Source organism: Eublepharis macularius, chromosome 3 (genome assembly GCF_028583425.1).
Source record: "Eublepharis macularius isolate TG4126 chromosome 3, MPM_Emac_v1.0, whole genome shotgun sequence".
NCBI lineage: Eukaryota > Metazoa > Chordata > Lepidosauria > Squamata > Eublepharidae > Eublepharis > Eublepharis macularius.
Window position 1 is genome coordinate 99,460,786 of NC_072792.1, and position 13,360 is coordinate 99,474,145.

Below are 13,360 nucleotides of genomic sequence, written 5' to 3' on the forward strand. Positions count from 1 at the left end.
TGAAGCCAACATTACATTGATACCAAAAGAAACACAGGATTTAACGAATGTTAAAAATTATAGACCAATATCGTTAACCAACAATGACTATAAGATTTTTGCCAAAATTTTGGCGGAAAGACTCAAAGCCTGGTTGGTGGAATTTATTGCAGAAGAGCAAGCGGGCTTTTTGCCGGATAGGCAAATAAAAGACAATTTAAGAGTAGTTTTGAATGCTATAGAGTACTATGATAAGAATCCAGGAAAGGAAGTTGGATTTTTCTTTGTTGATGCAGAAAAAGCGTTTGACAACCTAAATTGGGATTTTATGATTGCCACGATGGAAAAGATGCAAATGGGAGAAACGTTTATTCAAGCAGTGAAGTCTATATATAAGAATCAATCTGCAGCTGTAAATTGTGACATAACAAAAAAATTGGAGATAAGAAAAGGAACGAGACAACGATGTCCACTTTCTCCACTGTTATTTCTGATGGTGTTGGAAATTTTACTTAGACAAATACGGGAAGATGATATGATAAAAGGTCTGAAAATTAAGGGTCTTTCCTACAAAGTTAGAGCTTTTGCAGATGATGTGATGGTTATAATTGAAGATCCTATTCAAAATATGCCAAGATTGATGGAGAAAATAAAAGAATTTGGAGACTTGGCAGGATTTTATATTAATAAAGACAAATCTAAAATACTATGTAAAAATATGTCTAAACAACGACAACAAGAACTAATGGAGATAACGAACTGTGAGGTAGTTCACAAAACAAAATATTTAGGTATTGAGTTGACTGTAAAAAATATTGATTTATTTAAGAATAATTATGAAAAGCTATGGCAACAAATTGATAAGGACATGTTGAATTGGAATAAGATGAATTTGTCATGGCTGGGACGTATTGCTGGGACGTACCGATGGAAGCTTGGGAGAGGTTGTGGAAAAATACTATAAAATATCAACATGTACCACTATAAGAGAAAATGTTTATAAAATGATGTATAGATGGTATTTAACACCAAAAAAGTTAGCTAATGGTAATAATCAAATGTCAGATAAATGTTGGAAGTGTAAGAAGCATGAAGGTTCATTCTATCATATGTGGTGGACTTGTGAAAAAGCTAAACAGTTCTGGGGGGAAACTGTGGAAGTTATGTCAGAGATTTTACAGAAAAATGTTGATAAAAACCCAGAATTGCTATTATTATGTATGAAACTGGAAGAATTTGATAGAATGGACAGAGTAATGTTTTTTTATATGATTACTGAGGCTAGAATGTTATATGCACAGTTGTGGAAGACACAAGAAATACCATCGGTAGAAGACTGGATTCTAAAGCTATTAAATATGGCAGAAATGGACAAGCTTACAAGGAAGCTTAAAGAACAAGATACAGAGGAATACATTATGAGTTGGGAGAAACTTAAGAACTTTGTGGAAAAAAAGTGGGACATGAAAGGGAAGATGTGGTCTTTGGATAATTGTTGAGGGGAAGATAGGTTTATTTTACTTAATTTAGAGGTTAAAATAAGGTATTATATTACATATTATAAGTTAGAATTTAATAATAATAGAAAGTGGGCTTAAATGTTGTAGACAGTGGTATGATATAGTATATGCTATATTATATATAATATATAAATTAGAAGTTTATATTATAAAGGGTAATTTGCTAAGCTAGGAGATAGCTATGGAATGTAGAAGAAGATGGATATGTTATGCTACATATTATACAGTATAATGTAGAAACTAATATTATAGAAATTATTATTTTAGGAGATAGAGATGTAATGTGATGTAATGGATATGAAGGGAATGGAAAACTGTTGGAAGTCAATAAAAAGGGGGGGGAATGGGTGGGAGTAATATAATGCGATGGAGATTGATATTAAATATTATGATTTGTATATGTTAACCCATCCAATAAAAATCTTATAAAAAAATAGATTTGTTTAGTCTCTGAGCTATTTGTCCTGAAAAATGATTGATTAGTTAGGATAGAATGAACATGCAGCACTAAGGAGGAAAAGGTAAGATAGTAAAGGAGACTAAGGACCTGGGAGGGCAAGATGCCCTCCTTTCCTCAGAGGAGAAGGACCCTTTATGGTAAGTGTCCAAAGGCCTGTTCTCCCTCTGAGGTGGAGGACATCTTGGGCACTCCCAAAGCAGTTACTCCTACATGGGTGGGATATGGTCCTTGTCTTGAATTATGTGCTGCAATACTCTCCTTCCAAATGCGGCATCTGCCAAATTATAGAGGTTTAGCCTGTAATGTCTCACGAAGGTAGAGACTGAAGACCAAGTTGTGGCCTTGCAAAACCTCTTCCATGGATGTGTTATTTCTGAATGCTGCATTAGTCACTGTACTTCTCAAGAAGTGAGCTGTAATTCCCTTAGGTATCTTCTTGTTGGATGTCTTGTACGCTTCCGCAATGCAGGACCTAATGTTATTGCCAATATATGTTGCCGACATTTTCTTGCCTGTGTTAGAGGGATCTACGTTTATGAAGAGTGAATCTGATTCTCTGATAGCCTCGGTTCTGGTGAGGTACGCCTTGAGGGCTCTCCTGACATCCAGACCGTGCCACTCTTTCCCCTTGGCATGTCCGAGGTCAGGGCAGAAGGATGGAAGATTGAACCCTGGGACCTGTGGAACTTAAGAGTTCGCTTTGGGGATGAATGTTGGATCTGTGCACAGGACATCCTTGTCCTTATGGAAAATGCACAGGTGAGGCTTCAGGGATATTGCACTGAGTTCTGATATACTTCTGGGCAATGTGATGGCCATGAGGAAGACTGTCTTTCACTTTAACCACTTCAGTGGAATGTCTCTCACAGGCTCGAAATGGGGCTTAGTCAAGGCTGCCAAAACAACGTGTAGCCTCCATGTGGGGAAACGGTGGACTGTGGGGGGACTCAGCAATATTACTCCCTTAAGGAAGATCAGGATGTGAGGGTACTTGGATAGTCTGAGACCCCCTGTGAGCGATAACACTAAGTCGAAAGCCGCAATTTGTTTTCTCAGTGTTCCTGGCTTGAGACCTGCCTCTAGTCCTTCTTGGAGGAAATCTAGAATCACACTCAAGGGAGGATGTAAGTCTACTTTCTTCCTTCTTGTCCACCTGACGAAGGACTTCTAGGTGGTATTATATATTTTGATGGTTGATCTCTTTCTGGAGGCTAGCATGCTGTTCACCACTCGCAGGAGGTATCCTACCTTGAACAGGGAGTCCCTCTTAACCTCCAGGTGGTCAGTCACAGCCAGTCTGGGTGGGGGTGCCGTACTGGACCCTGTTGAAGGAGGTCCGGGACCAACTGGAGGGGTAGTGGTGGGGCAGTCGACATTTGGTGTAACACGGAAAACCAAGGATGTCTGGGCCACCAGGTGGCTATCACTATCACGTGTGCCCCTTGCTCCACAATTTTCCTTAGTAGTTTGGGTATGATTGGTATGGAGGAAAGGTGAACAACAGGCCCCTCGGCCACTGTGACGTGAGCAGGGAATGGAAAGACCTTTTCTGGTGTGTCTGCCCCCTAGGGAAGAATTCCCTGCACCCTTTGGGCCTTGTGGATGCTTTGCCCGATTTGGGACCCTCCTCCTCCACTTTTGGTACTTCTTGCAGGTCAAGGGCTGCCAGAGATTTTGAAAGGAGATATTGATAGTCCTCCATTTTAAACAGCCTGTCTGGCTGCTCCAGAATAGTGACCTCCCCCTCCTCCTCTGAGAGGAACTCGCCCTGTCATCACTGTCAGAGGACATTTCTCCACCCTGGGAGAGCCCCTTGTCCTTATCCTTGACTTGGGTGGACTTTGGGGCTGCCTTAGTAGGCCATCTGGCTGCAGCCCTTCTGGGTTTGTCTTTGGGCCTGGTGGATGGAGTGGGGAGGGAGGACAATTTGCTGATGGGCCTGGAAAAAGGTTGACACAGCTTGAAGAGCTCATCTCTCATGGTCTGCTTTAAAAAGGAGATATGGGCCGTTGTCACACGGGCATCTGTTCCGTTAAATTTACAGCATATAGCGTCATTGCTGATATCGGCACAGTAACGTTTCTTTGGGTCACCTCGTGTTTGTTCACACTCCCAGCTGTCCACACCTAAGCGCTCTGTTCCATTCTCTCTAATGGGCGCAGAAGCAGCTCCCCCCCCTTTTTAAAAAAAACTTTTTTGGCGTTTAATTCCGCTATAACGGGATGCGGTTTCGTTTTCTCAGCCATGTCAGACGCTACTCTCCGCAGGTCCGGGAGGAAGCGCCTGAGCAGCCTGACCGGGCGGCTGATCTGCGAAGATTAGCCCCCAGGACTCCCAGTGTGGGAGGCTGGGTCCAGAGCGCTGCGGGAAGAGCCCCCTGAAACTGATGCAGGGGGTAAATTGCCCGTTTGCTCCTATGGAGGCCGGCAGACGTGCGCGGCACCTCGAGTGCTGCCAGGCCATGGAAAACGGTAAAGAGCAGAACTAGGCAAAAGCCTGTAAGTAAGCGAATCCCTTCTGTTATTACAAGCGTACGTGAAGGATTGGTGGGATCTGAAGCTAAGAAGGATCGGGTTTCTTCCCCCTCACTGAGTTTCAGAACTTGGTCGGCGGTCTCCCCCCCCTAAAATGGCAACGAAAAACAGAGTCCCGCTTTGGGCAAGTCAATCTCGGCTGCCCTGCAGGGAAAAGGAGAGTCTCTTGAGGACTTAGTGAAGAGGTCGGTTATCGAAGCCATAAAGTCCTTTGTTGACAAGTTAAACGAAACAGATCAAAGGGTGGGCTTAATTGAGAGCGAAGTGAAAACCATTAAGGAAGTAGCGGGGGGGGCAGAGAAGTCTGCTCGGGAAAATGCGTCACTCGTGAGGGCAATGAACAAAGAATTAAAGCTGGTGGAGAACCAGCTGATTGGGCTACAAGTGGAACGAACACAGACAATTTTGCGCCTCCAGAACGTGGAAGAGGAGGAAAATGAGGATTTAAAGGATCTTGCCTCGGAATTATTGGCGACACCCGCGAGGGCAACTAAAGAAGAGGTAAAAAGCGCCATTTTGGAGGTCCGTCGGGCTTCTTCAAAATATGCAACGAAGCGTCAGCTGCCTCGCGAGAACATCATTGATTTTTCATCTAAGAGGATCCGGGACACTATCCTATATAACTCATACAATGCGCATCTGGACTTTTTGGGGAACAAGGTCAAGATACTGAAGGACGTTCCATTTTTAGTTCGGAAAAGAAGATTTAAGTATAAAAGGTTTGCAGCTCTTCTGAGGGAACGTGGAATAAAGTATAAATGGCTATTTCCGGAAGGTATCTGGTTTAGTTACAAAGATCAAGCTTACAAGATAATATCAGAAGATCAGCTAAGGGACTTTGAGGGCAAAAACCAAGAATTTCAGCAAGAGGCCAAGCAAGAAGAAAAGGACTCAAAGTCTGAAGGGGGACGGGAGGAGGGAACGAGCACGGCGGTTGCAGCTGTTCAGAGGCCCGGGGGGGGGGAGGAAGATTTAATTTGGATTGTAATCTGTATTTTGCAAGGTCAACCATTCCATCAGTATTTTACAAAGTTTTAATACTAAACAATGGCAGTATGGAAAGCATTATTTGTAGTGTAGTGTTGTTATATGGTGTTGTTGTTTTTTCTTTCCTTCCCTCTGCCCCCCTTCCTTCCCTTTGTATTGTTAGTTATTGTAAGTTAGTTAGTTATTGTAAGCAATTAAAAAATAAAAAAAAATTAAAAAATAATTCCTATAACGGAATAACATTAGATAAACATACATCGTAATGTTAAAAAAAAACAACGGAAAATGACTGAACACGGCCATTTTTAGCGAGGTGTGGTTTGGGGTTAAAATAAAAATTTCTCTAATGGCAATTCAGTCATTCAGCAGAAAATTTTCATTGTGTGATGTCGTTATAGCGATATAAGGACATTATTACAAAAAAAGGGGGGAGTCACGGGAGAAATGGATTTTGGGATTGAGGAGAGAAAAAAAGGGTGGGCCTATGGCGTGGCGAGGCGAAAAACATCGATGTGAGGCATTCACACTGAGGCGCAAAATATCGCGACTATCAAGCATAAAGCAGAAGTGAGAAAACTGCATCACTGTTGGAATAAGGTGGGTGTTTGCCGGGGAATTGCACCATTTTTGCACTAAATAGAAGCCCGTGTGACGACGGCCAATGTCAGCTGAAAATGCAGGGCCAAAATCATCAGGTACGTTACTTATCCTGGTAGAGCTGTTCTCCTTCAAAGGCAGGTGCCAATCCAACCAGGAAGGGCCTGTAGAAGTGTCTCCCGGCAGGAGGCTGGCCAGCACACCATCTGAGGCTGAGTGGGGCTTAGTAAGCTTGCTGCTGCCTTTTCCTGCTTTTTTTTGCAGCCTGCTGGCTAGCGTTGCACTCAGCCTCCAGGCAAAGTTGTGCAGAAGATCCGGCCTCTGTCTGCTGCTGCCAGACCCATTTGGCGGGGATAAATGGCTCTAAGCCCGGAAAGTTGCAGGGAGCTCACCCCAGCCACGAAGGCAGGATGGCACCAGGAGGCTTGGAATCTGACGACGACGCGGTGGGGAAGCCTGCTTCCTCATCTTCCTCTCTCATGAAGCTTCCGTCAGAGACTGCTGGGGCCATGTGCACTCTGTAGAATAGATCGACGAAGGCAGGTATAGAGGGGAGAGGAGGAGGAAGGATAAGAATAAAGACTAAAGGAAAAGGCAGTACAGAGAAGAATCAGATAGGCTAAAGTGAAAATAGAAGTGGAATAAAGGCCAAAGAAGCAGCAGAGAGATCTGCTGCTGCTACTGCTCTTACTGGAGGCAGGAAAGAACTGAGAGAAGGGGTGGTCCACATGCCAACAGGAAAGAGGAAGAAAATTAACTTCCTGCCTCCTTGATTGGGAAACAACCAAGATGTCCTTTCCCTCAGAGGGAGAACATGTGTTTTCCTTTCTACATTTATAGTGGGAAGTACTAGGCTGAGAAAGGGTCTATATCTTGCCATCCAGGTCCTCTTAGGATGCAGCAGAAATCTTGGATTGCTGCCTGACAGCTGTAGTGAAATGGCTAAAAATGAACAAATTGAAATTGAACCCAGACAAGACAGAAGTGAGGCTTGTTGGGAAGGCAGAGATCTTAAAGGACATTTTACTCCCCACTTTCGATGGAGTTTGTCTGGCCCTTGCAGATGCGGTTAAGAGCCTAGGGGTTATACTGGATCCAGCGCTACTAAAACCCCACTCTAGCCTGGAAGATGGCTTCTTACCTCGACATGGCCGACTTGGTCACCTGGATCCATGCTATGGCCACATCAAGACTTGACTATTGTAATGCACTATACACAGGTCTCCCATCCAAATTAACTAGGAGACTCCAATTGCTGCAAAACGCTGCCATACGACTGCTATCAAGAGCAAGCAGGAATATGAACATCACACTCATTCTATAGTCACTCCATTGGCTACTTATCAGCTACTGTGCTCAGTTCAAGGTATTGGTTATCACATACAAAGCTCTTCATGGCCTTGGCCCGGCATACCTATGGGACCGCCTCCCTCCCTATGTTCCTCCACGGCAGCTTTGATCATCTGAACAGGGTTTCCTGCAGGTGCTACCCTGCACATGGGTGAAATCAACAGCAGCCTGGACACGGGCTTTCTCTGTGGTGGCCCCCACCCTGTGGAATGGCCTGCCTGAGGAGGTCAGGAGAGCCCCCACTCTCCTAGCTTTCCACAAATGATGCAAAACCGAATTATTCAAAAAGGCTTTTGTATTGTAGAGAGGGGCTTTCAGAACCTTCACTATTAAGGACCATGGATTTCACCACTATGCTGCCTTAAGTACTACCTGTTGTCTTAAATATGTGCTCCTATGAGCTACTTGTGCTTCATGTGGTCTAATATCAGCTCTAGAATTGCTTATGTTCTGTTTTAGCATTTCTTCAACTTTGCATTCGATTCTTACTAATGCTATGTCTTTGTAAAATTGTGTTTATTTACCCTAAGACATTATTTATGTAAATGTGCTTGAAATTGACTGTACTAATCTCACACTGTGAAATCTGCCTTGAGTCTCAGTGAGAAAAGCAGACTATAAATGACATAAATAAAAAATAAAAATGGCCAAGGGCACCAAGTAAGCTTCAGGGAAGACTGTTGGTTTGAACCTAGTGGGACACTGTAGCCAATACAGTATGCTTTTATAAAACTATTTTATTGCTATTATCAAACATGATGGCTATACAATTTTAAAAATTCATGTTTAAAAAAATAGGACACTGTAGATTTTCATTCAGCAGGGTGAGATGCTAGAATTCACCTTGGGTAAAGCAGCCTTAAAATGAGAATATGTGTAACTATGGCTCCTAATGTTACAAGTGATTCTTGTTGGATCATCAACTTTAATCTTGCTCAAATAATCAGTGAATGAAAAACACAATTGTTCATAATAGATATATTGAAAGCTATTCATCATTTATATTTATATGGACAACAAATTAAATAATGAATTGATTAAGCTTCAAGCATTTATAAAATTGAACATTGCTACTATTACCACTGAAAAAATTGATTAAAACCAAAGGTGATCCTACTTCTGAAAAGAAATTAAGAAAGTTGGCAGGGCATTAAAATTTGCTCTCAAATTAGTAAACGCAGATACGAAGAACTGATGTCCAATGAAATATAATTATTGAAAGTGGATTAAGGAAGTTTCCATTATCTATAAACCTTCTATTTGATATTTGAAATGTGTGTTGTATGTCAAGTCGCCTCTGACCTATGGTGACCCTATGAATGAAAGACCTCCTAAATGTCCTATCGTTAACGGACTTGCTCAGATCTTGCAAACTGGAGGACGTGGCTTTTTTGTTGAGTCAAACCATATTGTTTTAGGTCTACCTCTTTTCCTATTGCTTTCCAATTTTCCTAGCTTTATTGACTGTTCAGAGAATTGTGTCTTCTCATGATGTGAACAAAGTACAATAGCCTCAGTTTTGTCATTTTAGCTTCTAGGAAGAACTCAAGCTTGATTTGATCTAGAAACCACTTATTGGTCTTCTTGGCTGTTCATGGTATCCGCAAAACTCTCCTCCAGCACCACATTTCAAATGAATCAATTTTCTTCCTGTCAGGCAGGAGTAAGATGCCTACTCTTGTGTTTATGTGATAGCTTTTAAATGTCTACAGGAAGACTGTCAGAATAGTCAGTTGGGCATATGGGTGAGAGATAAGGGAAAGCAGTTGAAAAATATATAGCTTATCACTGAGTTTTTAACCAGCCTTTTTATAATCAGTGTCCTGCCATTCAGCACATATGTTGTTGACATCCCTCAATAATCTTAATCAAAATTATTCTGTAAGTAAAACAGTGCTCCTGTCTGAAGTCTGAATCAGAGCTCCTGTTTTAGCAACTTGGGCTAAAATCTTCAGTCTATTACATAAAAAAAGTCTATTGCATAAAACAAGTACATCAAAAGTAGAAGATTGGCACAGAAAAATCAATGTTGAGCCAATGAGTATGAATCTTAATGGCCACTCTCATTTTTTAAGGCTATTTTTTTCAATTCTGCTTGGCAAGAGCACTTCTTAAATCAAGCGCATAGTCAGCCTTTCAGTCTGGATTATAGCTTACTTCTGGTGAAGTTTGCAGCACTGATCCAGAACATATGCACACCACCACTCAATCATATTTTGGAATCTCTTTGTGCTGTTGCTCACAAACTGTGATCCTTTTCGTTTCAGTAGCAAATCAGGTATTTTAAAGTACATAGTTTAAATATGTATTGTTCAAAATTTTATGCATCATAAAATATAAAATATTTAAAAGTATTTTTAAAAAGTAAGAAGTAATAAAGATGTGCTGTATGAAACGGCTCACAGATGCCTTGGTAAAGGGACAATGGCTGTAGACTATTTTCTGGATACTGTCTGTTGATGTAGATATGCTCCTACTGAGTAGTTACTGCATCATTAAAGGTTTTCATTATTTATGTTTTGTTTAAACAATGTTTCACCTCTATGTTTGTATTTATGTCTGAAACATATTTATGCTGTTTTTCAACTTTCTACAACCCATACCCCAATGTATTTGTTTAGTGCATGTCCTAGCTGTTGATCTTATTAACTTACACTGTATAATTCACCTTGGATCTCAGTGAGGAAGGTGGACTATAAATAAATAAATGTGGCTAGACGCATGCTAAATGATAGCATAAATTAACACAATATATTCTGCAGGATTTGAGGAATCATGACAACAGTTTATACAATTATAAGTCCCTGAAAAGTACTAAAACCCATTGAGCAGCAAACTCATTTTTCCACTCTAAATGGGCACAACTGAACACAACTGTGAACATTAGTCAATTTTGCCTTTACTTTGGATTTTTATAAATATGAGCTATTGAACTGAATAACTATCTAAGAATATTTTGAACTTTTAAAAAATGCAATATGTAATACCTGCAAGGTAGTAGGTGCAACACAGTTTAAGGGTGCTTTCATCATGGCTTCAGGCTGCGGTTTATTACACAATTGGTAAGCTTCCCCGTAATATGCTGATTGGACACTTATCGTTGAATGTCGTGGACACTGCAGGCTCAAATGATCACCATCGCAGGCGTACACAGTATGATTCTGTAGAAGTTTGGTTAAGTAACCTGGAAAATATTTAGCTGCATTAAATTAAATGAGGGCATAACTTTTTTCCCACCTATGGTTAAATGTAATAAACTTTTGGCTTAATTCTAAATGATTTTACTCATAACTAGAGGTGGGCATGGACCGGGAAAACCCCATGGATCACCGGCCCGTGGTCCGTGGATTTTCACGGACCACAGATCACGACTTTTAATGAACCCGCCCCGTTCATGGACCAGTTCGTCGGTCCATGGTCTATCACTTCCACCAGCCATGGCTCAACCTCCTTCATATCCAGAGAGCCCAAACTTGCAGAGCATCAGCAGCAGCCTCTCTTCCAGCCACCCTCCAAGTTTGGTAAAGATTACATTTCAGACATCCGAGTTACAGACCCCCAAAGCTGGAAACTTCCAGTAGATACTGGAGTTGCAAATGCCAATTGACTTGCATTGGCTAGCAGCACCAAAAAGTTGCAATGAGGCAAAATCAAACAGAAAAGGGTGGGGGAAGAGCCCCCTCACTCACCACACAGACACCGTCCCAGCCGTTGCCTAAGGAATTCATTCTTGCTCCTTGCTTACATAGAGAAGAATGGGAGCTCTCCGATATGCAGAGCTGCCTATCAAGGTTTTGAGGGCTAAGATTAGTGTTGCCATGGCTGCAGAACATCCACCCCTCCATTGCCTAGGGAATTATTTCTTTCTTCTTGCTCTCATAGAGCAGAATGGGAGCTGTCTGGTTAGCAGGCAGAGCTGTATCTACGTTTTGAGGGCTAAGATTGGTGTTGCCATGACTGCAGAACGTCCACCCCTCTGTTGCCTAGGGAATTCATTCTTCCTCTTTGCTCCATAGAGCAGAATAAGAGCTCTCTGGCTGGCAGGCAGAGCTGTCTATCTATGTTTTGAGGGCTAAGATCGGCTGCACAACATCCCTCCCTCCCTTGTAGAATGAGAGCTCTCTGGTTGGCAGGCAGAGCTGCCTATCAAGGTTTTAAGGGCTAAGATTGTCTGCAAAACATCCACTCCTCTGTTGCCTAGGGAATTCATTCTTGCTCCTTGCTTCATAGAGCAGAATAGGAGCTCTCTGCTCAGCAGGCAGAGCTGCCTATTACATTTGTAAGGGCTGCAAAAGGTCTGCGGATGTCCTCCCCTTTGCCTAGGAAATTGATAAATTGGCACCATGATGTCTGGACCATGGACGAATGGATCAGCCCAAATGGACCAAAATTCATGAAAAAAGTGAGTCCCATGAACTGTGTGTTCACAAACCGAGCCGGAACATGCAAAATTTTGGTCCATTTTCCAGACCGTGCCCACCTCTACTCATAACTTGACTCCAACTTTACAAGTTACTACATTTTTCAGATAATGAGACTAATAATTTGATGCCAGTACACTAGAACTTTGCGGGAAACTGGTTTCTCAAAACAGTTACATTCATTAAAGTTTGCAGTCCAATTCCCTGTGTGGCTTCCTAATTCTTACATTCTCTTTGGAAAGTTGTGAAGACTAATTGATGTTTTTTACATCATATTCTAGAGATCTTATGGTCTTCTGGTACCCTGTGGAGAAGAATGCTAAACATGGCAATGTTCAGGTGAAAATTATACTTCCTTTTCATTTACCCTAACATATCTTGTGCTCAGTAATTTTACAACGGCAAACCATAGGATAAAGTGAAGTGGAAAAAAATTCATAGACTTCTATTCATTAATTATTTCTGTTATATATTGATCCAAAAACATGCCAGCATGCAATTTCACTTCCAGTTCCAAACCAGAAATGATATCACATCGGGGCTGACGTTTTAGGGCGAATCCTAGTGTGGGGCTCTGACATGAAGACATAACTGTTGGTTTGGCATTGGAAGTGACATTGCACATCAGTCCCTCTTCCCAGTTCCTCCCAGATGTAATAACATAAATAAATAATATCCTAAGTCCATCTAGTCCAACATCTTGTTTCATACAATGCCCAACTAGTTGCCTGGGAGGGCCAACAAACAGGACGTTTATTGCCTACTAGCACTGGGTTTCAGAGGTTTACTGCCTCTGAATACCCCTTTGTCAATCCAGAATTATGTCTATATAACTGATAAACTGTTTAATTTAAATACCTTTCCTAATAGTCTCTAGCATCTATTTTGCCTTTTTCACTACCACTGTACATTGATGCTTTCTATCTATCTCAGCCTCAATAATTCTTTCCTGGACACTCCTAATCAATTCAAATCCCATCCGTTTATATGTGAAGTGGAGGATTTTTGCACTTGTGTACATACACTTTAAAGTTACCTACAGTGACTGTTCTTTATTATTTTGTTGTTATCTGCAACCTTGGTTGCATCACTGCTAACCTCTGCCTCCATGCCATTTACGAATTAGTCAAATAAGGCTGATCCACATAATGACCCTGGGGGTCTTCATACTTACTTTCCTTCTGTGGAGCCAAAACAGACATAATGAAGATCATAGATCTCCAGTAGGCTGTAAGACATATTATGCATGCATGCACACAGCTACAATTTTAATCAGGACAACACAGGGATAGGGATTTAACCCTTCAACCTCATTCAGTATCATTAACTGGGCTTCCTGCACAGTTATCACCACAGCCCTGCTTATTAGCACGCCTTGGGTAAAGGACTTTGCCAAAAGCTTTTCTGAAGTCCAAGAATACAGTGACTACCAGATCTATACTCATGCTTGTGGATATCCTTAAGGAATTATAAAAAGTTGGTAAGTAGGACTTTATTGTAGAAAGCATGTTT

General features: G+C 41.6%; 1 protein-coding gene across 1 annotated transcript in view; it reads right to left on the bottom strand.

Moving 5' to 3' along the window:
• Positions 1 to 13,360, bottom strand: part of EVA1C (eva-1 homolog C) — a 101,835-nt gene that overhangs the window by 59,310 nt on the left and 29,165 nt on the right. The window contains exon 2 of the mRNA XM_054973815.1: positions 10,415 to 10,611. Within this exon, the coding sequence (XP_054829790.1) occupies positions 10,415 to 10,611 (197 nt within the window). The remainder of the gene's footprint in view (positions 1 to 10,414; positions 10,612 to 13,360) is intronic.